This window comes from Mus musculus, chromosome 3, assembly GCF_000001635.26.
Source record: "Mus musculus strain C57BL/6J chromosome 3, GRCm38.p6 C57BL/6J".
Lineage (NCBI taxonomy): Eukaryota > Metazoa > Chordata > Mammalia > Rodentia > Muridae > Mus > Mus musculus.
The window spans coordinates 101,905,980-101,928,967 of NC_000069.6; the positions used below are offsets into that span (position 1 = coordinate 101,905,980).

The 22,988-nt window shown below is 46.2% G+C and overlaps 1 protein-coding gene across 2 annotated transcripts in view; it reads right to left on the reverse strand.

The window, feature by feature from the left end:
- Slc22a15 (solute carrier family 22 (organic anion/cation transporter), member 15) overlaps window positions 1-22,241 on the reverse strand; it is a 73,778-nt gene extending 51,537 nt beyond the window's left edge. Inside the window, exons 1-2 of one of the 2 annotated variants that reach the window (XR_001783691.2) lie at window positions 18,053-22,241; window positions 9,326-9,538 (exon numbers count right to left, since the gene is read on the reverse strand). Coding sequence is in view for 1 of the 2 variants with exons in the window: in NM_001039371.2 (NP_001034460.2) it covers window positions 9,326-9,538; window positions 18,053-18,139 (300 nt within the window). In the remaining variant the exon portion in view is untranslated. The remainder of the gene's footprint in view (window positions 1-9,325; window positions 9,539-18,052) is intronic. The other variant, NM_001039371.2, reaches the window with a different exon arrangement.
- Between the last annotated feature and the right edge of the window lie 747 nt (window positions 22,242-22,988).

Sequence of the window (22,988 nt, forward strand, 5' to 3'; positions counted from 1 at the left end):
TCAGACTAAATAATTTCAACAAGAGCCAGGTCTTGGGCTGTGCATATACCACAGGCTGCTTCAGTATGAAGACTGAAGGGGGAGCTGAGATCGAATCAGTGCTGAGGGGGGTGGAGGTGGGCTTGGAGCTGTACTTCAGCTGCTAGTGAAATAAACCCGGCTTGGTGCACAGCCCGGTGAGTGGCTGGCATGATCGGCCTGTGCTCCCCACCATGGCTGGACCTTTTTCACCAGCCATTAATCTACACTGCTTCCAGTCCTCGGCTGGATGGTGGTTTGGAGACAAGAGGGAGGGGCTGGAAGCCACCATATGTACCAACCACATCAAGCCACCCCAGCAGACCTCTAAGGTACCAGGCAGGAGCAGCCTGAGAGCTCCCATGTGGCTCACGTACTCTGGACGAGGAGACAATGTACATAAGGCAGATGCAAATGCTGTCCCTGACCCTTACAATAAAGTAAGACTTGGAGAAAAAGAAATGATTCTGTGTTTCAGTTATGTCTTCCCGAATCTCCACCAGAGGAGAGGAGTGTATGACGTGACGCTGCCAGGCTCCACCTGCTGAGGGGCAAGGGACTTGTCCCTTTCCTCTTCTCTCCCCTTTCCCCGCTATGACTTTCTTCTCTTTCTCTTCTAACCCTGTCCCCTTTTTGTGACAGGATCTCATCTTCAGTCCAGGATGGCTTCAAACTCATAATTCTCTATTCCTTGAATTCTGGGGTTACAGGCATGTTCCATCATGCCCAGTTTTTTTATTAAACGTCTCTGTGGTGTTGTCTGTAGTACTGGGAAGCAGGTTTCTTCATGTGGGTTAACAATAAAGCAGGGCAGAAGCCTGGCCTCTCCCACTGGCCAGTACAGGCTTGTGTGTGCAAGACAGCTACCCAGGCCCCCCACGTGTCCAGAACAAATCCCCTAAGTCATATCTCCTTGGAAAAGGCAAGTGTCAAACACCGTTCATAGACAGTGCTTCCTTGCCTGTCTGCTCTCTGCCTCAGAAGGATCACAGGAGTCAGGGGACAGGCTCCTCCTTTTACAAGCAGGGCACACTGAGCAAGTTCCCTGGCCACTCCAAGAATGCATTACTCTTGTTTCTCTATTGTTCCAAGAGGCACCCTCCAGCAGGTGAGTGGCAGCTGGAAGGTATTCCTTTTATTCGGTCTTCTGTCTGATGTGTGTGTCCCACAGTCTCCCCATAGTCACCTTGCTTGAATGCACTATCACCAAACTGCCCTCACTTCATTCCTCACTTCTTGCCACTTCAGTGAAGTTAATACACAGCTCAGGAGACTGAGTGGCTGGTCACAGTTTCCAAACAAGGGCTTCTGGAGAGGCAGAGCTCAGCTTAGCCCTCTCTTCAAGGACAACAGCAAAGTCCCTGCTCTTGGATATGATAGGGATGGATCAATGGCCTCAGCAGTTAAAAACGCATGCTGCTTTTGTTGGGGGCCTGGGTTTGATTCCCATGCACATTGGGCAGCTCACAGCTACCCAGCTCCAGCTACTCCAGCCCCAGGGCATCCAATGCCTCTGCACCTCTCTCTCTGCCTCTGCGCCTCTCTCTCTGCCTCTGCGCCTCTCTCTCTGCCTCTGCGCCTCTCTCTCTGCCTCTGCGCCTCTCTCTCTGCCTCTGCGCCTCTCTCTCTGCCCCTCTGCCCCTCTGCCCCTCTGCCCCTCTGCCCCCCTCTGCCCCCCTCTGCCCCCCTCTGCCCCCCTCTGCCCCCCTCTGCGCCCCTCTGCGCCCCTCTGCGCCCCTCTGCGCCCCTCTGCGCCCCTCTGCCCCTCTCTCTCTGCCCCTCTCTCTCTGCCCCTCTCTCTCTGCCCCTCTCTCTCTGCCCCTCTCTCTCTGCCCCTCTCTCTCTGCCCCTCTCTCTCTGCCCCTCTCTCTCTGCCCCTCTCTCTCTGCCCCTCTCTCTCTGCCCGCCTCTGCGCGCCTCTGCGCGCCTCTGCGCGCCTCTGCGCGCCTCTGCGCGCCTCTGCGCGCCTCTGCACCTCTGCGCCTCTGCCTCTGCGCCTCTGCCTCTGCCTCTGCCTCTGCCTCTGCCTCTGCCTCTGATTCTCTGCCTCTGATTCTCTGCCTCTGCCTCTACAGGCACCGGCTCTCACGCACACACACACTAGATACACATACACCTATATATTAAAAAATTAAAATAAAACATCTTAAATATGACAGTCTATGCAGGACATGCTTTAAAACTAAGGTTTATATGGAAAAGTGTTTGGAAACCACTCTGTAATGGAAAGAATATGGAATCACTGGACCCCAGGAGAGCAGCTTATCTGGGATATGGTTTAGGGTAAACTCCTTGATATCTGTCTAGTTATTTTTTGTACTGCTGTGATAAGATACCACAACCAAGATAGCTTAGAGAAGAAAAAGTTTATTTAGCGCTTATAGTTTCAGAGGCTGAGTTCATGTCAGTGATGGTGGGGAGCACGGCAGTAGGCAAGCATTGGACCAGTAGCTGAGAGCTCACACCTTGATCATCAAGTAGGAAGCAGAGAGAGCTAACCTGGAATAGCACCAGCCTCTGAAACCTGAAAGGCCATCCTCCAGTGTATACCTCTCCAATAAGGCCACACCTCCAAATCCTTCCAAAGCAGTTCCATCAACTGGGACCAAGCACTAAGAAATACGTGCCTACGGGGACCATTCTCATTCCATTGTTGATTTACACACTAGGGCTATTGGGCTATGGAAAGCCTATGGTAGACAGCCTCTTACCCATGAGCTCTGAAAGGCAGTCACATTGTCTGCCTCCCCATTGTCTCTTCTACCCATGAAACCTTCTGGAGGTTCACCTTTCTACCTACAAGCTTGGAGCAAAGAATGAACAGTCTCGCCACAGCTGAGTGGTCTGTAAGAGTAAATGGATTTCTGTCCCAGTAGTGGACAGTGTTGCCACCTGTACTACATTATAAACAAAGCAGACAGGCCATGGCCAGCCTTGCAAAGCATCATGGACCTACTCAGTCTGAGGCAACTGGTTAAAAGTTGAGACATTCCATAGATAGTCATGACTCCAGACATCCTGTAGAGGGTTACACATTGACATTACCCAACTGTGCAGCAGAGCATCCCTCTCCCACCTTAGGTCTAGATACACCAGAGGAATGCTGGAGGTGCAGGCTCACTCTATGCAGGGTAATTTGCTCCTTGCATTATAACTCTGAAGGTGGAATATTGATGCTCAGGTAAGAAAGGAACATAGCCTTTATGTGCCTTTCTGCCCCAGAAAGAAAGTAATTACAGACCTATAACCAAGATAAATGATATAGCATATATACCCAGTTGTGGGCATCCAAGTAGTACCAGTGAGAATGAGAGAGACAGACAAGCATTGCAGGAAGAGATAGAAAGGGACAGGGAGGAAGAGAGGATGAGAGATAGAAACAGAGAAGCACAAGGAGAGAACAGAAAATAGGGTCTCAGTATGTAACTCTGGCAGGCCTGGAACTCACTGTGTAGACCAGGCTAATCTTGAACTCATAGCCATCTACCCATCTCTGCCTCCTTAATACCAGCAGCCCTCTCTTGTTTGATTCTCTGGTGGTATTGGGGATTAAAGGAATGCACCATCAGGCCCAGCAAGTCAGAGAACTTATAACAGGAAAGTGTCCCATGGAAGATGTGAGGAGCAGGTGCCGCCCCAAGATGGTGCCCAGGATGGCTGCCAGGTCTTATGACCTGTGCCGGACTTCTTCATTACCTCAGACTTAGCCACATCCCAGCTGCCTGCACTGTGAAGACGCCATGCCTCGTCAGCTCACCTGAGGCGTCGTCACTTGCTGTGAACCAATGGACTGCCTTTATGTGACTGGGGTGATTGGGAGGAGTCAGTAGGGTATTTGAGGGTTCCTGCATTGCAATGGGAAGTGTTCCTGAATAAACCTGCTTGAAGAAGGACAGCGTGGTGTTGTGTCTTTCCTGCTGGTCGGGGTGGATGCGACAGGAAGAGAATAGGGAACTCAGCTTGTAGAATGCAGTGATGGAGAAAACTGGAGCCAGGATGCCAGAGACAAGAGAAGCAGTGAGGGGATTGGGGGTGGGGTGGGGGGGGGAGGAAGAAGCCGACACAGATGCAGACCGGCAGACAGATGGTGAGAGAGACGGTGACTTACAAACACACTCCAGTGGGCCAGACACAGGTAGTAGAAAGACAAGGCCCATCTGAGCCCTTTAGTTATTTGCCCTCAGGGATGCACTTGCTGGGGAAGCCACTTAATTCCATTTCTCCATCACCAACCACCTCTGTCTCTGTCAAGGTAGCTCTCTGAGCTCCCACTTGATAACTCCCCTTTCTGTCTGGTCTCAGTCAGTTGTGGAGCACTGTTTGCTGGGAGCCTCCAGAGGATGAGCACAGGGCCTGACGAGACTGATGGCCTAGTCCCGCTGCCCCGAAGTGGAGGGTCTAAAAGCTCTCCCCCTACTATGGAGGGAGTCCTTTCAGTCATGAGACAAGTAGTAGTCGCTCAATGAACACTGGTTAATAAAGGTATCCTTCCAGTCATAGAAGGGCTTCTAATTATTCATCTCATTAGTATTAATTTCACTCAATTCTACTACAATAGGCTGTATGCCTGCAGTGCTGAAGCAAAGTGTAGCTCTATTACCTAAATTAAAATATTTAATGGATTCCGTGGGATAGTCTACCCAGGTATCACTGAGGTCCCATTCTCCCTGGCCTATAGTCCCAACTGCTTGCAAGGCTGGAGCAGTAGCCAGCCTGGACTAGAGTGAGTTCGAGAATGGGCAGGGAAATCTAGTGAGATCCTGTCTCAAAATAAAAAGTAAAAAGAAAGATATGAAGACAGCTGTGGTAGAACACTTGCTTAGCATATGCAAGGCCCTAGGTTCAATCCCCAGAACCGCAAGATAATCAAGGAAGAAAGGGCTGCAGGTGGTTAACTGATGGATTTGGAATACACAGAGTAGCTCAGTGTATTTGGACCACGCTCCCTACACTTTGTGTGCAGCAGCTTCTGAGATGGGCAGTGCAGTCGTCTGTACTCTTTACCTACTGGCGTGACCCCATTTCAGTCCTGAACTATCTGAACTCTGGAATCGTCTCTTGTCTGGTGCTTGTGGGAGGGGAGGACAAATAGGGTTCAGGCTAGCTCCGAGAAGGAAAGTGCCAGGATTCTCAAGCCTGCAAGAAAGTTTACCGTGAGCTTCTCTGCTGGTGAGAATTAGGTGGAGAACTGTTTACAAGTGTAGCAGACTTTGGTCTAAGACTCACTTGCATTACAGTGTGATGATAGACTTTTTAAAGAATGGATCTACAGCTCTAGCCCACTTCACACTCCTAGGGGAGACTAAACGGAACCAGGCTTTCCTAGAAAGATGACTGTTACCACAGCTTAGATATGGAGCTGAAAGATAACCTGCAATATATTAAGTCAAAGACACACAGACACATAGGCAGACAGACAGACAGACAAATATACCTTCTCTCTCCCTCCCCATTTTCTTCTCCCTAACTCTTGGGTATGTGGGCAGGGGGCTTGAACCAGGCCCTTGTGCATGTTAGCCAAGAGTTCTACTATTGGGGCACATCCCTATCCCTCAACAAAGGTGTCTCAAGTACTTTTAAAAATCAAAATGACCCAGGAGGATGTCTACTTTCTAAGGGTAAAGGCACAAGGCAAAGACAAGGTAGAAACATGTTTCCAACTCTCCCCCCAAACACTGCTGAATATTACACATGAAACAAACACAAGATGACTCTGACAAGTAGGAAAAAAATCCACCTAGGGATCCTAGATCTCAAGAAATGACACAGCGGAGCGTTCCCCACTTTCTCCAGCCTCGTGTTCAAGACTAGATGTGGCGAAGCCAGCAGGTCGAAAGTGAGACAGGCAGAAGGACCCAAGCTCTCAGCAAGCACTGCCAAGTACTGTTAAAAAATGTTAGTGTTCCTGTAAGCACCCAGTAGTGCTGCTTTTTCTTTCAAATATACTAAGCTGGTTAGGGTGATGCTGTCAGTTTCCCTTGAGCCCGAAACTTCCAGTGAGGCAGTCACTTATGGACACCCAGCCAGACCAGCATCATGGTCACCCTACTGCTTGGAACATTTCAGGTAGAAAGAACTACAACCACAATGGATGCTGAAGCTACAACCCTCCAAGAGGCCGTGTTCAAGTCATGACCAAGCAAAATTACCCCTGCTTAGAAAGACTTTGCTTCAGCCATGGCAAGCGTCAGGGAACCCTGCCCAAGCTGCAGCTGTTCTCACTCAGGCTTGTGATTGGTGAAGCCCGAAACCATTCCGCAACAAAGCTGTGCCTGCTAAAGATGCCAGTAGACGCATATATAGGCTAAAGGCTACTACTAATGAGAAAAAAAAATCACCCAGATATTTATACAGACAAAATTACCGTGTGCAGCTTTATTATGTAAAACTTATGTGCAAATGGAAAAGAAATGAAAAAATATATTAACTTGGAAAACAAGCAAGCAAGAAGAATCAACCCGTTCCTCCCCAAGCTTAGTGACAGCTGCAATAATCCAGGCCTAGGCCAGTCAGTCGGCAGAGAATTATGCTGGGTGGGGAAGGTGAACCACCAAAGTCTCCAGCAATAAGAGCCAGGTCTTTATACGATTCTTCAAGTGACATCTCCTGAACGTTGAAGTTTAGGAGAAAACGTCTAGGAGGAGCTATACAAGGGTGAGCCATGGAGAGAAGCAGGACCGCTCTAAAGGCCAGCAAGAGATGCCGCAGCAATGTCAGCAGTCAGCTGTCATCAGCTGAGGTGTCATCAAATGGTTTGGGGAGATGTTATTGATGGGGAGACTGGGCAGAGGGTAATATGGAGTTTTCTGTATTATTTCTTGTGACTGCATGTAAATTCACGGCTATTTTCAATTAAATTTTAAATTAAATATAAAAAGGGCACTCCGTTGATAAACTGGGGGATAATTTAGGTAGTAAAATAATTAAGGGCTGTAATAATCTATAAATCACTAGAGAGAGATCTTCACAGACATACTTTTGATAGATATATAGATCAAGTAAACAGACACACGGGGAAAGGGAAAAGACGGCAGCTTACAGACGGAAGCAGGCTCCAGGCCTCGCATGTGGAGGGTGCGCTGAGTCAAGACCTAATCATTTGGCCACTATGAGCATCATCTATACTGGATCACACAAGAATCATGGGTGGCCCCTAAGCTGTGCATGGAGATCTGATAAACAACAGTGACTATAATCTGAAAGTCAGTCCCCATAGTCTTCTCACTTATTAAAAATGAAACAGTAGCTGTACATGGAGTAGGGGAACTCAGATGATGCCTGGAAGATATGACGTCAATATCATTAAAGCAGAGATAACTGGCCCGAGACAGGACACATAAGACTAATGCAACATAGACAATATTTCAGTTTTTAAAAAGGGGAGGTGAAGTGGGAATTTCTGGTTTCATTGGAGACTTGGTTGTGTCATGTGATCTTTTTCTGGAAGATGTGTTGGTGAAGCAGATACGAGAAAGGATGCTTTGCTGAGAACAGACCTGTGGTGTTTTTCTGGAAGCTGTCTGGTGAAAGGGCTTGTGATGTTTTGCTGGAGTGGACTTGAGAGCACTCGATGTTTGGAAAGAGTGTAAGTCTAGCCCAACAGACAGTGGACGGCACTCGGGCATGGGTTCCCTTTGCTGAGCTTCCTTAGGCTGGCTTGCTTTGCTGGTTTTTGCTTGTCGTGACTTTGTAAAGAGAAAGACACCAAAGAACTTCTGGTTATATTCCGGCAGCTTCTTTCAGCTTCTGTGGACTCATGGCCATCGGCAGAGCCTCGAGGTTTCCCCTGGATAGAGACTCTGCTCTGACTCGAGTTGGACTACTGCTGCAGATTCGTGCTAATGGACTGGACTTCTGACCATGAAGATTGGAATCACCCCAAAGAACTACTTCTAAACAGTCCACTTCCCCCTTGATCTACTAGCCATCTTCCTCCTCCCATGGCTTTGGTTGGTGGGCTATAAGGGAGGTTGAAGCATTTAAGGTCCCTCACTAAAAAGTAGGTTTTGAAAACTCTAAGCCTGCAAGGAAGAGCATGGATTGTCTAAAAACGGAGTCACAAAGACCAGGAAAGTGAACGGTCACAAGACCCTGAGCAGCTCAGGACAACTAATCGTAATAGAGGATCCTGGATTAGATCCGACATATTTAGAAGAGAAAAGCAATCCTGTTGTGGGAAGTATTAATCACATGACACAACCACATGTGGATGGAACACAAATCCCAGCTAGGTATCGATCTGTTAAGTTGGTAACCGAGGTGTAGGTGATATTCCTCTCTTAAACTTGTGGTCATAATTCTCCTCTTTGTGAGAGAATGTTACTGTCCTCAGGAAATACTGGAATACTTAGTATGAAAACACTGGTGTGTACAACTTTAAAATGGCTGAAAACCACGGACAGCAACAGCACTGCAGAAGCAACAGATGAAACCACGGGAAGCTAAGGGCTGGCCTTTTGTTTAAATCAGTTAGTTTCCATCACTCCTCCCCTCCCCCAGTGAAGATAGAACTGAAAGCCTCATATGTAATAGGCGAGCATATGACCTCTGAGCGGTAGTCACAGCTCTCTCAGATGGAAATTATTCACAAACAAGGGCAAAAAAATATTAGGCTACTGCTGCCAGTCCAAAAGAACCTCAGAGACGTACACCCTAGTCTGGGGGCAGACGATATGTTCCTTCTTGGAATCAGAATGAAGAGCGCGGACTTCCAAGTTAAGACCAATCTAGGTTCAAATACCAACACTGTCATTATGAGTTAAGCTTGACCTCGGAGTCTCAGTTTCTCCATCAGTCAAATGAACAAACAGCCAACCCCCACCCCAGAAAACAGCCTGTCCCCACCCCCCAAAATTACTCTGAGTGAGTAAGACAAACCTATAAAATATCACAATGTCTAGTCTAGCAAACAATCAACGATGCTAATTGTCTCATTAAGAGGCTCGTGGTGGGCAGTTACCATTGCTGCTGCTGGGCCACAGACATACAAAGACCATCGAAGCATGATTTCTTAATGCTGCTCTCAGTAGATGGTTTTCAGCTGCTTCATCTCTGGTTGGCTCTGCAGCACCAGAGTCTCTTGGTCAGCAGCGGCCTCACAGAACAGGTCCCCTGCTTACAGCAGGGAAACCATCTGTACTTTATCCTGTGCAGCCAATGTGTCCTGGGTCTTCAGGATAGACTGCTTGCTTGCACGCTCTTGCTTTACATGGCTTGTCATTCACTGTGTAAAGGACTCTACAGTCAGCGCAGGCTCTTTCAGAATTGATAACCCTTTGTCCCCTGACCCGTTTGGTGGCCTGCTTACCTCAGAGGCAATAGAGGTGAAACTGTTGCTGAAATGCACGTGCTTATGGATCTCACTGCCATTGGCGGTCAGCAGCCAGTCCCCGAAGGCCTGGCCTTTGCCCAAAGTCTGGTTGCTGTGGCTCTGGTTGGGCAGGAGATCGGCCATGTCCCAGTGGTATGCTGGTGTAGCTCCAATCAGTGCAATGAGGATGGCTTCTGTGGCCACATAAAGCTGGAAGTAAACACACAGAATCAAACGCTGCAGACAGGCACATGAGCGTAGAAAACAAGGGAAGCCTGCTAACCATGATAGATATAGTGGTTGGGCTGGGGATGAAGCTCAGCTGGTCGAGGGCTGGCCTAGCACTGCCTAAACCATGCACGCTGCCTCCCTTCCACAGTCCCAGCACTTAGGAAGTGGAGGCAGAAGGATCCAAAGTCCAAGGTCGTCCTTGGTTACACAGTGAGTTCAAGATAGCTAGAAATGCCTGCTGAGCTTACTCACGAAAACAGAGGAGAAAAGGACAAAGAAGAGAGGGAAGGGGGAAAGGGCTGGAGAGATGGCTCAGCAGTCAAGAGCCCCAGCTCTTCTTCCAGAGGACCAGGGGTCATTCCCAGCACCCACATGGCACCTTACAACCATCCATTACTCCAGTTCCAGAGAATCCCATACTCATGGGCACCAGGCATGCATGTAGTACACATGCAAACAAAAACATGAACACACATAAAGTAAAAACAAATAATCAAAGAAGAAGAGGGGGAAGAGGAAGAAGAGAGGAGGAGGAAGAGGGAGAAGTGAAAAGGAGAGTTGTGGGGGGGGGCTGGTTCTTGCTTCTGTGTTGTGTTGTGTTGTGTTGTGTTTTGTTTGGGCTACAGAAATGGACCACATCAGAAGCCAGGAAGAAAAAAAAAATGAAAAAGCACCCATGTTATGAGAGGGCCATCAGCAGTGCACTCACGGAGCACTCTACTTCCTTAGACAGTTTTCCTTCCATAGCTGCAATGTGTCTGATGCTGTGGGCTTTGTGTGATATTGTCCAGCACTGGCGTAAGGCCCACATTGCTGGCTCTGGTTTAAAAGATTGATATTCCAGTTATTTTCTTCTCAGCACAGTGTTTTCAGCTCAAAAAAAAAAAAAACCAAAAAAACAAACAAACAAACAAAAAAAAACATGTTACTGGGAGTCTGGAGGCTCTTGGCTTTGGATTCATGATATAAAGGCATTGTTTTAAAATGTGGCATACAACTTGTAAGACTTAAAAAGCTTCAAAATCTCAGGCATATTCAGGTTGCAATTTGTAGCTATGTTTAATCTTTGTTTGCTCTAACCATAACTGTCCACTAACGAAGAAAAAATACAGCAGCAATTGATATGCCATCTGCTGACTGCTCTCCGTCTTGTGGCTTCTCGAGGCTGGGTTTGTGGGTGTTGATCCCTATCAGACTTGACTGATATGGACATCTGTTTGTGTTAGCTCTCATCGTTGAATGATTATTTCAGATTTAACATTCACTAAGAAAGCACGTAATTAGTCTGCATGTTAAGAAGATCTTATTTTAAGGAAATAAGATCCCTGTTAACTTTGAACTTGGTCTTAAAATAAACAAGCTAAGTGTCTAAAAGATACAAAGCATGTGATTTCTATCATTGTGTGGCCGTGAGGGCTGACTAGGCACATGGAAACAGGGAGTGTGGCAGAAGATTCCTCTTCTGACCACCGAAAACTCTAGCTGGGGGCTCTTTTTTTTTTTTTTTTTTTTAAGATTTATTTATTTCCTATATGTGAGTACACTTTAGCTGTCTTCAGACACACCAGAAGAGGGCATCAGATCTCATTACAGATGGTTGTGGCTACCATGTGGTTGCTGGGATTTGAACTTAGGACCTCCGGAAGAGCAGTCAGTGCTCTTAACGGCTGAGCCATCTCTCCAGCCCTGGGGGCTCTTTCCACACCGTTCTGCAGGGGTATGTTCAGCTAAGCAGATAAATAGAAGAGCCAACAGCATAGCCACTCATCAGTGACAGGTGATGGAATTAGTTATGGAAAGAGAAAGAAGTCATGACATTTTGTGACTAGTATCAGAAACGAATGCAAAACTTGGGTTGTGATTTCTTCCCTCTTGGTAAGGCTGATGGGGCACAAGGCTATTTTGAGTTGATGGACTGTGGACCTTCTGGGAGAAGGGCAAAGGTACCGTGGGTCCATAAGCTGTCAGATTTCTGATAAGGTGAAAGGAAAATCTGTTCCTAGGCTTGCATATTTCCTGGACCTTATTTGCATGCTATTAAGGACATTTTAGAAGAGGAGGCAATCAGCTTATAAAAATAAAAACCTTAATAATCACAAGAACAAATAGATTACATATCTAGCAGTAGCTATAATTACGAAGCCACTTTCATCCACTTAGTAACTGCCCCTCTGATTACAATCTGCTGAAATTTAATTGATGGGTATAAAGAAATGAAAAACATGGGCCAAGGGAATGCAGGAGATGACTCAAAGCACAGCCTTTCATCAGGCAAAACAAACCAGCCACGTTCCCTCTCTAACCATCCCCCCTTCTACCTCTGTGTGTTCTGCTCCTTCCCCTGGAGGCACCATCTCCTGTCAGCATCGTTAGAATGCTCTCATTCTCTGAAAGTCTGCTTCTTTTACCTGCTTCCTTTCTGACTCAGCTTCCTCTCCAATGGCCCAGAAGTTCTGTTCATGTACATTTGTTATGTCTGATTCATCTTTGGGCTTCCAAAGTAAATAAGCCAGGGTCCCCACACTCAACAAGGGGATGAATAAATGACCAAGGAGGACACTAGTAATAATAGCACATGGTTTTATAATGTTAGCTATGTGCCATTCCAAGTCTAGGTTTCTGTTGAATGCATGTTAGCGCATAATGTTTTTACCTGGATTGTTCTAGGACAAGCAATATTCCAGATGAAAGAGGAAATGCCCTAAGGGGTCCTCTCATCTGAGTTTTGCCTCATCCTGACGGTCACACAGTCCTTGGTATGTATACAATTTTGGGAAAGCAGTTCAAAATGAATGGGTGGTGGAATCCAGTTAATCAGCCTTGGGAAGCAGTGTGCGCTCACTTCATCCCTAGCCATCAGTAAGAATAAATAACACACACTCTTCATCCTCTCTCCCTTCTCTCCCCTCTCACAACGTCTCCTTGGCCCCTTTATGGACAAGCATGAGTGTGCATGATGCGACATACACACACACATTCAAGGTCCTTAATACATATGTGTTCATCATTTTTATGCTAACAGAGAGGCTAACATGTGGAACTCTTCTATGCAGTGCCAGCCCATGATCATGCTTGGTTTTCTTACTCATCAGGGAGACACAGTAGGCAGGTAGCAGCCATGTTGTGTAATAAATGTTACACAAGGCACCATGAGATTAGGTCAGAGAGGTAAGGTTCAAAGCCCATGAAATGTCAGTCTTCCTTTCAAGAGGCACATCCTGGGGTTACATGGTCATATGAAGTCAAAGATGACACAACCATCCATGGGATGTACCACCCACCCAGAACATGCAGGTGCTTTTTCTTGGTTCGCCATTTTGACCGTGACACAGTTTACATCCCCTTCTGTCCCCCAAAGAACCAAAGTGGCCTCTCATCGTTTACTACCACTCTGCATATACCATGTATGCATGCACCCACATTTTTGTCTAATGAAATCACACCTATCAGCAGATGGACTTTAAAGCCACAATGAGAAACCACTGTCTAGTCTCCTTCTGTGTGGAACTAACAGCATCTTAGATAAATCATTATCTCCTTTGGCTCCAGCTCCAGGGAAGAACAAGTGCCCCAGATGGCTGGACTCCCCTTCCAGCCCCATCCCCACCCGCCCCAGTGTAATTAAAATTATAAAAATGACCCAAGGGTATTGAAAATTTGTTTCTGAAAGTGAAGGTTTCTAAAGTAATTTTGTAGTAACACCATTATGGGCTTTCATAATGTGTCTGGGGAAACCATCACAACCCTGCACTGTGAAGTCATGGTTAAGTCTGATGTTTACTTTGTGAGTTGGAACAAGATACAGAGCAATTAAAAACCATTCAAGGTTTCCTGTAACAGCAACAGCAAGATGAGAGTGGGGTCACCTAACTCTATGGACAGATCTTTTTCAAGGGAACATAAGGAACAAAAATCAAAGTTGATTTCATTGCCGGCATTGCTATTAGTCCTTTATGCACTTAGGACTCGATTGTTTAACTGGTCAACCAGAAACACTCTGTGAGTAAGCCCGTAGTCGTGAAAACAAACCCACATGCCGTGTCTGGAGCATGTGAGCACTCTTGGTTATTGAGTGAGTGTCTTACTGATAAGGATGTATTTGAGGGGTTTTAAATGCGGGACACACACATTCTAAAGGACTGGTGCCTTGTCTCTCTGTTCTAATCCATCTACATTGTATCACCAGCTCAGTCTCCTGAACTCAATAAACTCTCCTGGTCAAAACATACTAATGGGTGCAGGAGTATTTTCCTATAACCCAGTTGCTCTCTAGTTTGCATTCAAGCTTTCTGCACTCACCACTCAGGTATGACTTACCATGCTTAGCTACACATCTCTAAACTTCTTTTCTTCTTGCAGTACAACTGGATATTAATGTATGCCTCTGTCTAATGCACTCCCATCTAACTAGCCTCTCTAGAGGGTCCAGTGGAATACTTCTCTACTGAACAGCAAGCTTGTACAATACTGTAGGAACAATATGTACCAGGGCTTCCCAAACTTTAATAGGCAGATCGTGATTAAGGGGTATAGGGGTTCGCTCATTTGTTTTAATGTAGTGTATTGTGTATGTGTCTTTGTGAATGTATGCCACATGGTGTGTGTGTGTGTGTGTGTGTGTGTGTGTGTGTGTATGTGTCAGTGGAGAACAGAAGAGGTTGTGGGGGCCTCTGGAACTGGCTGCAGGTAGTTGTAGGCTGCTTGATAGGGTTCTGGGAAACAAACTCAGGTCCAGAAACATCACACTATGGAGTTTGGAAGAAACTGAGTTCGCTTTAGGTTATTTCCATGGAACCCTAAGACACGTGCTATCTGATCTCCCGCCTCTGACTGGGCTATCGTTTATGTTAAGAATTCCTTCCCCCAAGCTTTGCAACACCCACAGCAGCCTCTCTTTACTTATTCCAGTATGACATAGACAACTTTTCCCTGTAAGATCAGCAAGGACTGAGCCATCTCTCCAGCCGCACCCGATACACAAGGAAGCAGAGATAGGAGCTATTCTCTGCTTCTGCACCAGTGTTTTTCTATCGAAAATTACCTTCAGGTTTCTCTCTAAACCTAAGCTTCAAGTTCAGCTGCTCATCTTTCTGCAGGCTGCAGCAAACCCCAATCTCCTTCCTTCCTTTGCAAGGCATTGGTTGGGGTGTATTTCTCACTGAGGGAAATCGAACTTTGTATAACTATGGATAGAGTTAAACACTAACTTTCTAAAGAGCTGTAAAGTTACATTCATGCACTATCTAAGGCCTCTTTGTACCACTATGGCAACAGCACATCATATGTATGTTTAAACTGATTCTTTCCACAACAGTACAGCAGAAAGACAATCAAACCCAGCAGTTTTGGGCCAGGCATGGTAGGGCAGGCCTTTAATCACAACACTTAGGGAGCAGAGGCAGTAGGATCTCTGTGAGTCTGAGGCCAGCCAGGGCACAAACAAAACAATGATTTTTTTATTTTTTTTTTATTTTTTATTTTTTTTTTTGGTTTTTCGAGACAGGGTTTCTCTGTATAGCCCTGGCTATCCTGGAACTCACTTTGTAGACCAGGATGGCCTCGAACTCAGAAATCTGTCTGCCTCCGCCTCCCCAGTGCTGGGATTAAAGGCATGTGCCACCACGCCTGGCTGATTCATTTTTTTTTAATCCTACTTACTAAGATCCTAGAAAAATCTTTTATCAGTACCCATTTCTCTCCTGCAAGCCAGATGAAGCTCATAAGAGCACAGAGAGGACATTGGGGAAGAAGTGTATGACATACTTGTATAATTGCAGAGAGGCTGCTCAGGGGTGAATTAAAACTTAGGGGAAGGAGTGCTTAAAAGCAATAGCGGTCAGGAGGGAGAGCAGAGAGCACACTTCTTAGGGTGCCATGAAAATACCCCAGAACTCAGTTCCTTCCAAACTCTGCCATGGGATGTTCTAAAAGCGCTCTAGGTCTATTTCCCTTATGCTTTTACTCATTAGTTTCTTCTAAATCAATTCAACTTCTAAAATTTTATCCACTGCTGGGGGTGGGGTGTGGAGGTCAAAGGATAAGTTGTGGGACAATCTGGTTCTCTCCTTCTACCACGTGGGTCCAGGGAATTGAACTCAGGTCTTCAGGCTTGGCACCAGACACCATACCTGGCTGAGCTAGCTCACCAGCCCTCAATTCAAAATTTTTTTTGGGCCGGGCGGTGGTGGCGCACACCTTTAATCCCAGTGCTTGGGAGGCAGAGGCAGGCGGATTTCTGAGTTCGAGGTCTGCCTGATCTACAGAGTGAGTTCCAGGATAGCCAAGACTACACAAAGAAACCCTGTCTTGGAAAAACAACAACAACAACAATAACAACAACAAAAAAATTTAAAAAATTAAGTAAATCAACATAAAAGTACAATCTGTTATCAATACAGCTATCCTTTAGCAGATGGAACTATTAAAGATGCACTTAATATTACAAACTCAAGTGTAGCCTGGGATATTCTTGTCTAAGATGACCTACAAAAATATTTGTAAGCAAGATCTAGGGAGGGGGTGTGAATGTGAAAGGCAGCTCTTTTTGGTTTTGTGCTCAAAATGTTGGGGTGGGTGCTTCGGTGTTCCATGTCCCCTGTCAAGTATTGGTCAAGCAGTACAGCAGCTGGGCCTGCAACTGCTCCTTCATCTGGGTCTTCCTTCATCTGCTCTGACTTCTTGCACGTGTTTAAGCCTGTGATCAGAGGCATCTTTTTCACTGCGGATGCAGGCAGTGAGAACGGCAGGTTCTCTCCATGGCTGAACTCTTCTATTGCAATGGGCTGGACTTAGACTATAGTACAGTAAGGTCTTCAATAACGCTACGGTGTGACCCTCATCACTTCTCCACAGCAGGGACTTCAGAAGAATCAGCTATCCTTTCAGACACATCGAATTATAAAGTCGTCTTCCCGTGGAACTCAGGTGGAGGCAGGGACACGGCAACCCATACAGCCCACACCTACAAGATAAACAACCATCCATTGCCAATAACACTTGAAAACTTGGCAAATGGTGACCATAAATCAACCAACAGTTGCTGAGCAAAAAGATCATGGGCTTGGAACTCTTCCTTAACAAACTACAATGAACTAGGTCAGCCATTAATAAAAGCATGGGAGGGAGGGGAAGAAGGTGTAGGTCAGCAGTAAAGCTCTCGTATAAAAAGCGCAAGGCCCTGCATCTCCAGCTGGCAACGAGGTGATAAAAGCCCAGGAAAGTTAACAGGTCCTGACCCAGAATACTGGCCTTCTCAGTGCCACACTCAAGATTTGATTCTAAGTTGGCAACCACCTGGCTAGGCAAATAAGATGCTAACACAAGAAGTGGAGCAGAGAAGTGGCCAAAAGGATTGCCAGGAGAGGGGATATATACTTGGAACTCCTGGTTAGATGGAATATTGTCAAAGAAACCATTATACATGAAGACCAGACATTGCAGTTGCAGTTCTATTTCTCTATACTAATTCTTACTCTGCTAAGAGAAAGGCTTCCAAGTATCACCACTTGAACCGATGTTCTGCCTGGTGCTGAAGTCAACTGAAGATTTTAATGGGGAAAGAGAATCAGTAGATTAAGTTTTACCTTACTGCCTCTCTTCCTGCTGCAGCATCAACACAACGTTGAAGCAACTTGTGGGCTCTGGTTATAACCGCGGCCAGCCAGTACTTCCCTTGCAATAATACCTTAACTTACTTAGCTCAGCTGTCAGCCTCACAGTGTCAGTGTCACAGACCACTTCATCCCAGGATTGCAAGCCTCCGGGACAGGGAGCTAGCTTCATTTTCTGGCCCTGGTGGTAGGGATCAAACCCAGAGCCTTGCACATCTAGGGCTTTACCACTGACTGACCTGCTTCCTAGGGACAATCTGAGCTGCTCAGGCTGGCTTTGAATTTGCCTAGAAGAAGAGCCATCCTTCTCCTGCCTCAGTTTCCATAGTGCTAGGACTACAAGAATGAACCTCTTAAAGAGCCCAAGGACTCCTAAAATCAAGAGTTTTAGGTTGAGGTGTGCAGCTGGTTTCTGAGAATTCAATACAATGAACCACACTGTGTGGATGGTATCATTTCCCTAGACCAAAGCTGGCCTCGGAGCTTAATAACCCAGTAGAACTTTAACTAGAGAGAAATAAATTCCCGTGGATGGAAAGCCCCTTTAATAGGAAGCCTCCCTCAATCTCAGAGAGGGCTGAAGGAGGCCATACTAGCTAGACCTGATCTTTTGTGGGCAGGTTGTCCATGCTTTCTCTGTCTCACTCTGTAAGGGGTTAGGGTGCCGAATCCTTTTGATCCCGGGTAATGGGTTTCATCTTTCAACTAGCTCTGGTGGCGAAGTGTCAGTGCCAGGCTCTGGGTGACAGCCTGGGAGAGCTCAGTGGCTGGCCCGCCACCGCGCGGCGCCCGCCCGCCCCCTCCCTCCCTGCGCTCTCGCGCCACACCTGGGGCCAGCCTGAGCTGAGAGCGCCCCGGGGGCCGCGGGGAGCCGGGGACTCACCTGCAGCAGCACAGCCAGCAGGAAGCACAAGTACATCTGATAGAGGCCCATCTCGCCCACCGCCTGGAACGCCTCCTCCACCTCCATGGCGGGCTCGCGCCCGAGGACCCGGCCGCCACCGCGACGGAGGACCTGGCTGCGCGGTGGCTGAAGATCGGGCGACGGAGCGACCGAGGACTGAGCCGGGCGGGGACGGAGGGCCGAGCGGCAGGGACCGGGAAGGAGGACCGGGCGGACCGCGGCCGAGGCGGGGACAGAGGACTGGGCCGAGCCGGGGGTGGAGAACCGGGCGGGGCTGGGGCCCAGGCGCAGGCGGGACCCTGCAGACGACCGGGTCCGGGGTCGCGGCGGAGATGCGATGCTGGTCGCCCCGGCGCGGCCTCCCCGCTTCCTGTCAGAAGTGACAGGAATTTTTGGCGAGCGGTTGGCTGGCGCGCGGAAGGGAAAGAGGAAGTGGGTGCGGCGCGGGCGGCCAGGGCGACTCACGGGAGGGGCCGGCAGCTCCACGCCGTGTCCCGCGGGGTTCGCCCCTTCGCACAAAGCGGTGGAATGCGGGGGCGCTCAGAGCTCTAGAGCCTTCCGAGAAGAGGGCCGGGAGGCATCTGTCCCCTTCCTCCTTTGTCTTGCTTTAGGTACACAGGGTCAGATGTAAGCTCCGCGCCTCGAGACATCCACTTAGTAGTGCCCACTAGGCCCACGGACAAGGGACAAGGGACAAGGGCAGGGGGTCATGGTTGCCAAGGTCTGTCAATGGAGTTTGGCACAGGGCTGAAGAAGTGTGGGGACAGATTACTAGTGGCCCCACACCTAATCCTGTTTTGTTTTTAAACTATTGCAAGTATCTAAACCAGCATATCTCAACATGTGGGTCAGGACCAAAGACCCTTTCACAAGGGTCAGATATCAGATATTTACATTACAATTCATAACAGTAGCAAGATTACAGTTATGCAATAACAAAAAATTATTTTTATGGTTAGGGGGTCACCACAACACGAGGAACTGTGTTAGAGAGTCACTGCATTAGGAAGGTTGAGAACTACTAATCTAAACTATCGCTAAGTTTACCTTTGCTTTCTGTTGGTGTGATAATAGCATGACAGAAGAAACTTGGGGGCGGGGGGGGGGGTGGAGTTTATTTGGCTCACAGTTTCTCTCAGAGCCCATCATTGCTGGGAAGTCGAGGCACCAGGAACTTAAGCAGCTAGTAACATGGCATCCACAGACAAGAACAGAGGGCAGTGATGTGATGGATGCGCTCACCAGTGATCAGCTAGTTCCCTCACTCATTCGTTCAGACTAGGGCCCAACCTATGAAATGGCCTCACACATATGGGGGGGGGGGGCTTTCTAACAACCCAGTTTTTAAACAAATTCCCTCAGAAGCATGTCCAGGGCCAACCTACTCTAGACTGCTCCTCACTGAGTGAATGGGAACTTCCTTCCCAGCCGAGGCTAGGTTTTGATCGTTAAAACGAACCATCCCCTGAATATAATACAGAGTATAATGGATGACCAGGAGGTCCCCTTGTCTTGCAAGCATTCTTGTTGTGCTTCCACAATTTCCCATTAATTATGTCTGCTGTTTATAACTGCCCTTTAGTGGTCATCTACCTAATTATTGTAATAAAATGATACAATGTTGACTATGGCAGGGTTGGAAGCAGCCAGTGTGGTGGCCACAAAAGATGAATTGGAAGTGCTTAAGCCAGTGGTGGTGGCAGCAGCCATAGAGGCAGCACAGACCTTTGATTCCAGCCCTGGGGAAGCAGAGGCTGGGCTCAGCTACAGAATGAGATCCCTGGCAGCCAGGACTACAAAGATAAAGCAGCAAGACTTCCCTTTAACCATATGGTCTAGCTTTCTTGGCAGGCAGTGCTCTCTGTGAGAAGAGGGAGGGGCAGGGAGGAGAGGGGTCACTCAGCTTTGTTTCTTATTAAAGAACTTTTACTATTTTTTTTTCTAAAAATGTTTCCATTTTTATTTACGACTGTTTTGGGAATAAACTTGCTCATTTTGCCCTCCTAGACCATGATCTGGCTGTATTTGCACCCCACTTTTCGTTATTTTTATTATGACATACTTTGTTTAGTGTTACATAGTTATTTATTAAATAATTCATTATTTGTTTTGCATTTTTCCCACTTTTTTTCTACACAGAAAATATTTGAATATAAAATTGTAGTTCGCAGACTTTGGAATTTTTTTTATATATATTTTGTTTAGCTTTGTTACTTTGTGATTCTTTTACTAGCTAGATAGTGTCAGTGTTTATAGCTTGTTGGCTTTCAACACTTTCTCTCCCTAGCCATCTTTGATTTATTTAAGATAAGCACTGCTGTATCCCAAGTTGGCTTCAAATTTGTTATATAGCCAAGGCTATCCTTAAACTCCTGATCTTCCTGCTTTTGTCTTCTAGAAGGCTGAGAGAGCAGGCTAGCCAGCCTACTGCACCTTGTTACAATCTCCTTTGTAAAGAGTGATTATGTGAAAGGGTATACAATCCTCTAAGTACTATTTACCCTGATTTACCAGTTCTCCTAAGCAGTATTTTGTAATGGTATTGTAATTTGCTCTTTAACCAGTGTTATGTTTTTGAGCATTCTTTTTACCTTTCTAGTTAAAAGTTGTACCTTTTAACATTTTTTAATTATTATTTATTTGAACATTTTGTGGGCAAAGACAATATTAAATCCTAGAACTGCCTGACTTTTCCTGGGACCTAGCATCATTGTATTACAGTGCATTCATTGTAAACAAAACAAAACAAAACCCTGCACCATATGTGTTGAGAACAACACATGGTTTTCATTTGCTGGGCTCAGAACATTCTGTAAGTTAGTACATCATACTTGTAATCTTACTGAAATCATTGGCATGCATACTAAAGGCTTATATCATTCTTTAATAAATATATCAACATCTTCCAAATTATTTTCTTTTTAGATTCTCTTTTTAAATTTATAAGTTCACAAGAGGACAATCTAAGTCACTTGTTTATTATTAATAATTTCCTTGAAATCTTGTTGTAGTCTTCATCTTATCCTTATCTTTTGTTTACTCTTCCTTCTTTTGGAAGTTTATGGGAGGAGGACTTATTTCATTCATCTTGACAGTCTCTTGTTGAGGTTTGGTCTGTTGATATGTACTGTAATGCTAAACACTGGCCCTGGCTACCTCAGGGAAAGGAGATCCTCAGCACACCACGTGATGCTGCCCCTCAAGCTATCCCTGATTGGTCAATTAACAAGCCTATGGCCTATGGCTTATGCAGGAAATAGGAGGTGGGTCATCCAGAAGGAGAAAGAATTCTGGGATAGAGCCAGGTGGAAAAGCCACCCGGGAAGATGTGAGGAGACAGATACATGGTACCTGAGCACAGGTAGCCAGACACGTAGTAAATGTGGATTAAACTAAATGTGTTATCTTAAGTTATATTTAGTTAGAGAAGAGTCTAGCTATATGGCCAAGGTTTTTTTAATTGACAGGTGATGCATCCATACAATATTCAAGATATTCTCTCTACAGTCTCTCTCTTCCCATTCAACCTGATAGTCTATTGTTTGTTCCTTTGCTTTGTCTGTTTCTGTTTGGTTTGTTTTTGTTTTGTTGTCTTCCTATTTAGCCTTTAGTGGCCTGAAACTTGATATGTAGACTAGGCTATCCTTGAGCTCACAGGAGTCCACCTGCCTCTGCCCCTCTGCCCCTCTGCCCCTCTGCCTCCTGAGTGCTGGGATTAAAGACATATACCACTATACTAGACATTTAAGTGGAGAATAAATCTCGATATATTTGTGATGAATTATATAGTCAAAATTGTTTTCGCCATCCTGCTCTGTGCTTCTTTTAACTGCCTTGGTCATCTGTTGGATTATTGCATTTATTTTTAAAGACAAGGTCTCACTATGCCCCCCTGGCTGGCCTGGAACTCACTTTGTAGACCAGGATGGACATTAATTCAGAGACATATCTCCCACTGTCTCCCAAGTGCTGGGATTTAATCTATTTTTTAAGATCTATATTCCTTTTGCTACTCTGGGAGCTCTGGGTCACATCTTTATTAGTGTTTTGGAAGTTACACCTACAATTTTTAACACCTATAAAACTGTGCTTTCCCACGATGTTTTTATCTATACATTCTACATAGAATCTATGTGTGTATCCTCTTTGCAAAGTGATTAAAAACCTATACAATGTTTTAGGAATACTGTATCTCAGGGGGCACAAAGATGTCACATTCTGGAAATGTTTCTAAATGATTGTCACGTTGGCAAGTTTTAAATTACCTAGGAGACAACCTTCTGGATACGCCTGTGAAGGTGTTTCTAGGGAGGCTTAATAGAGGTGAGTCCTCATGTTTAGAGATTGTGGGCTGCCATCTCAGGATGAATAAAGAGCAGAGCAGAGCACAGTCAAGCAACAGCCTTCTCTCAGCTTCCTGAGTCTCTAACCCGGGACTCAAGGTTCATGGAAAGAGTTTTGATTAGAAAGATTCAGAACATGTTTTATTGCTGAGAATAATTATTTTTAATATAGAAACAAGAAGGCAAAAAACAAGTATGTTTTCATGGCAGTGATAATGGATTATTTAATAGCCCAGGCTCTTTTAATAGCAAACTGGGAGGCCATGGGTCAGCTTACCTATGTTATGTGTGTGGGGAAAGAGGCAAATGATTATTCTTAACAGAAAAGATAACTGTGATTATGTTGCTCTGTGGGGTATTAATTCACTCGGTGCCTGGTCTAGCAGTACCACCCTAACACTCATGTCCTGTATGCAGCCATTTATTCAAAGGCTGTGGGGCCATCTTTGCCTTCCTTCAGGTCCCTCAACTGTGTTCCAGTTGCACAAAACCTTAGCAAGGCTTTGTCCCATTTTGGACCAAATAAACATGTATTTAACTTTTTTTTTTCCCACAGGTTTCTCTGTGTAGTA